We start from the raw sequence: 3,877 nt of genomic DNA, 5'->3' as shown, positions 1-3,877 counted from the left end.
TTAAAAACTTGCTTTTTTACTTCAGTTCTTATAGGCCTGAGAAATTCGTGGCTATGCGAAGAGGACATCACGCACCTTTTAGGCCAAATTGTCCTTGAACATGAATGCGATGCAGTCCCTCTGGCTAAAGAACAATTGTGAACAGAAGTACAACATGGCATATTTCTTACTCTAGGATAGAAATTCCTTTGGATGTTTTGTTTTGGTTTGTTCTCATGCAAGTACTTGATTTGGAATAGTCACAGGCAAATTTGGGATAGAGATTCACTGTATGTGAAACTTAAGAGAATCTAATATGAGAAGCTATCAATGAAGTGGAATTGACGTTTCTTAGGACAAGCAGCATTTCCCATATCTCAGTTTTCTGTAAATAACACTAATGCTCTGTACGATCCCTAGTCTTTTGTGAGGTAGGGTACATTTGTCAGTGAAGAGGCAGAAGCCTGTTCTGGCTGAGCCGATTCTTGTGGTGATAAGGCTCCTTATTAAGTCAGTAAGGACAAACTGTATGCTAACAGCTCTCCAGTTGTCTGTGTCTCTGGGGAGGAATCATCGCGTTTTCTTTCAAATCGCACTGGAAGTAAATCCTCTGTGCTTTGTAACAAAAAGGTAATTCCCTCAAATCATCGGGAACTTTGTCCTTTAAAACTGTTGTTACTCTAGCTGATGATAAGAAGATCAGCAGATGTTATTTCTCGTTCTGCCTGAAGAAATCTGTATATAAACCTTGTAACTCAGCCTGAGGGTTATTAACACTGTAATAGATAAACAATAATTTGGCATTTGGGGCATGATAACAAAACAGTTTTTTCAAGTTAAATGTCTAAAAAGAAAAAGTGAAAAATATGCAGTCCTTAAAGAATGAGAACTAAATTTAGAGACAGAGATTACTTATATACAGTGATTCTAGAGTTACTGTATCAGATCTCTGCTATGTATAGTTTCTTTAATGTATGCTTTGATGCTTTTGTTTTTCTTTTAAGGAAGCATTAGGAGATGTTGTTTATTGTAGTCTTCCAGAAATTGGGACAAAATTGAGTAAACATGGTAAGTTTCAGCTCTAACTTCTGATGAAGTAATTACTCTACTCATCCCACTATCCCTTTGCAAAGATGAATTTTATGAAGTAATCTTTGTGTTCGTTAATACCATTATAAGTCTTCTGGATGCAGAATAAATTCAGGTATTTCTACAAGAGACAGCTTTAATTTTGAATTCTCACTGTCAGACCACGCATGGTAGCAGAAAATACCTGCTCATTAAACTGTGAAGACATTAATTTAAAAATCAAACATTTGAAATATATTTTTGTAATTATTTTATCTATACTCTGTTTTTAAAATATTTATGCTTTGATTTGGACTTGCTAGTGTTTAGGCTGGCTTATTTGTAATTCTGCAGTTACGTGTTTCACAAGTTGCATGATGTGAAATATCTAATTGACATCAAGCTCTAATTTTTCTATGAATATACAGACTCAGTAATTTTTGGGTATCAACTGTAATCATAGATTTTTGCTCATTAGCAATGTACAAATTGTTACATTCTTAAACATTCAGTTATGTAATTTTCCATGTTAAAGAAGAGTGAGCGTTAACAGGTAAAAAGGAAAAGCCTATTTCTGTATTAACCTAGAGAGCTGTCTCGCTAGTATATGAAGAAAAGCTTGTCATTAGCTTCAGACATTGCAGAACAAGAACGTGGATTTACTGAGGTAAAGTAGCAGGCCTTTCTTTTGCCATCCTTCTTGTGGAATAGGTCCGTATCGAACTGTTTTGGCCAAATCTATTACATTGCATTGAATGGTGAATGTTAGACAAAAGATCTTTCTGTTTAGGGTTTTAATTAACCAACTTGTAGTTTTGTGTTATCTGAAGGAATTTCATTTCCATTTTGTTCGTCTCTTTTCTACCCGTTCTGGCCTTAGTCTAATTCCAAGCTTTCCCAGAACATGTTGTTCTCTGATTCCTTGTGCTGATGCCTATCTACTCTTCTGACAGCTCTGTGTTCCTCCAGGCTCTGTCTCGTTTGCTTGTGGCTTAGAGTTACTCTGGACTAACATTGCTCCAGGCACCATTTCCATGCCTACAAAATAGAAAAAAGGGGAGAGCGGCTGGGTGATTCCAGCGTGGTGCTTCTGAATACTAATGTGTGTTTTCCAGTGAGTGCAAACGTAACACTTGATAGTGTTTCTGAAGAAAAACTGGGATTCCTGAAATTGTGGCTGTGTCTATTTTTATACATAATTTGGTTACAAAAGGTTTAAATTGTAGATAGAAGGCATATTTAGGTCTCTTGCAGCAAGAGCTGGATGTGGTTTCTTCTAAGCCTTTATCATATCATATGCTGTAGGGCTTTAGCCAAAGGATTAGCCAAATGTAAGAAACTTCTGTGCCTTCTGTAGTAGCTAGCTAGCTAGTGTTATGCAAGTTCCCCAGAATAATTCAGGAGCATAAACATCGAATTTAATACTGCTGATCTTTGTCATAAAGTTGGTGACTTCGATCTCTTTGACAGTTTTCCTTGCTCAAGATCAAGATGATTTTTCAATGGCTAGGTCATCACCAGAACGTCTGACTAAAAAACTAAAGCGCTTTGTATTTTCCTCTTAAAAGCGTTCAATCATGTTCTGCGTTTCAGATGAGTTTGGAGCTTTGGAAAGTGTGAAAGCTGCTAGTGAACTCTACTCTCCTCTCTCGGGAGAAGTGACTGAGATTAATGCTGCCCTTGCAGATAATCCAGGGCTTGTCAATAAATCTTGTTATCAAGATGGTAAGATGTCATTTTTATCTTTCAATAATGAATACCACCTGGATTCTTGCTATCATAAATGGCTCTGCAATTCCTAGTTCTTCCAGTTCAACGGTATGGAGTCTTAAATGGAATATATTGAATATAGTTCAAGCCCGATAAAATTTAACGTGAAAGTATTATTGTAGTCTTGTCTTTGCTGTCAGCTACTTTACAATGTATTCTTTTCAGACATAGGCTGTGGTTGAATTTAAATGTTTCCCTTGATCGCATTTCTCTTTTTTTGATCTTGTGACGGCTCATGATACTGCGAGGTCAGGCTCTTTTACTCTTTGTAGACAGTGTCTCCTTAATGCCACTGTCGGAGGCAGTACTAAATTAGATAGCTGGTCTGACTCAAAAGGCGGTTTCTTAGGACAGGTTGGTTGTTTGTGTAGTTTTTAAAGTATTGAAACGTTGTTTTGCCTGCACAAGAAGTCCTGTTGATTCTACCAGTGTTACAGGGCTTGTGTGCCTACTGGGAGTACCTTTCTAAGGCAGTAACGTGAATGAATCTTTCTTGTAGGATACTAGCAACTGTTTTTCTTTTTAATTTCCTAACTACAGGTTGGCTTATCAAGTGAAAACGCTGCTGAACTTGATGAACTGATGAATGAAGATGCCTATGAGAAATACATAAAATCCATTGAGGAATGAGCTGGAATAATGAAATAAATCCATATAAAATATTTCAGTGTAGTTTGTCATCAATGAGTGAAGTAGAGAATATCCAGTTTTGGCAACCTGAAAAATACCACTTACGACCACATATACAGGCCATAAATAATTGCAGTGATAAAAATGTTTAACATCTGCATACCTGTGAGGGTTTTTTATTCTGGATTATCTGATTTATGTAACTTCAGGATGTTGTCTATGATATTTTGGTGAACAAAATTTATTTGCTAAAATATATACTTCCCACGATTCATCTGACAATCAAATTTAGAAGCAGCCTTAATATGGTAATTCTGTTGTAGGCACGTGACTGTTCTCGTAACCTGGACTACAGCTTTCCCTGAAATACTTTTCTGTTGCTCCCAAGATATTGAAAAGCAGTCCCTCCCTAACTTCCTAATATTTTTCC

At 36.6% G+C, this 3,877-nt stretch overlaps 1 protein-coding gene across 1 annotated transcript in view; it reads left to right on the top strand.

Annotated features, from left to right (window-relative positions):
• The window catches only part of GCSH (glycine cleavage system protein H (aminomethyl carrier)), a 6,708-nt gene extending 3,229 nt beyond the window's left edge, over window positions 1-3,479 (top strand). The window contains 4 exon segments of the mRNA XM_009332326.1: window positions 984-1,047; window positions 2,641-2,772; window positions 3,358-3,370; window positions 3,372-3,479. Coding sequence (XP_009330601.1) covers window positions 984-1,047; window positions 2,641-2,772; window positions 3,358-3,370; window positions 3,372-3,447 — 285 coding nt within the window. The 3' untranslated portion in view covers window positions 3,448-3,479.
• Window positions 3,480-3,877: the final 398 nt, after the last annotated feature.

Source organism: Pygoscelis adeliae, unplaced genomic scaffold (genome assembly GCF_000699105.1).
Source record: "Pygoscelis adeliae isolate BGI_AS28 unplaced genomic scaffold, ASM69910v1 Scaffold18, whole genome shotgun sequence".
Lineage (NCBI taxonomy): Eukaryota > Metazoa > Chordata > Aves > Sphenisciformes > Spheniscidae > Pygoscelis > Pygoscelis adeliae.
Note: the sequence above shows the minus strand (reverse complement) of the source record. Positions and strands in the feature narration are given on the sequence as shown.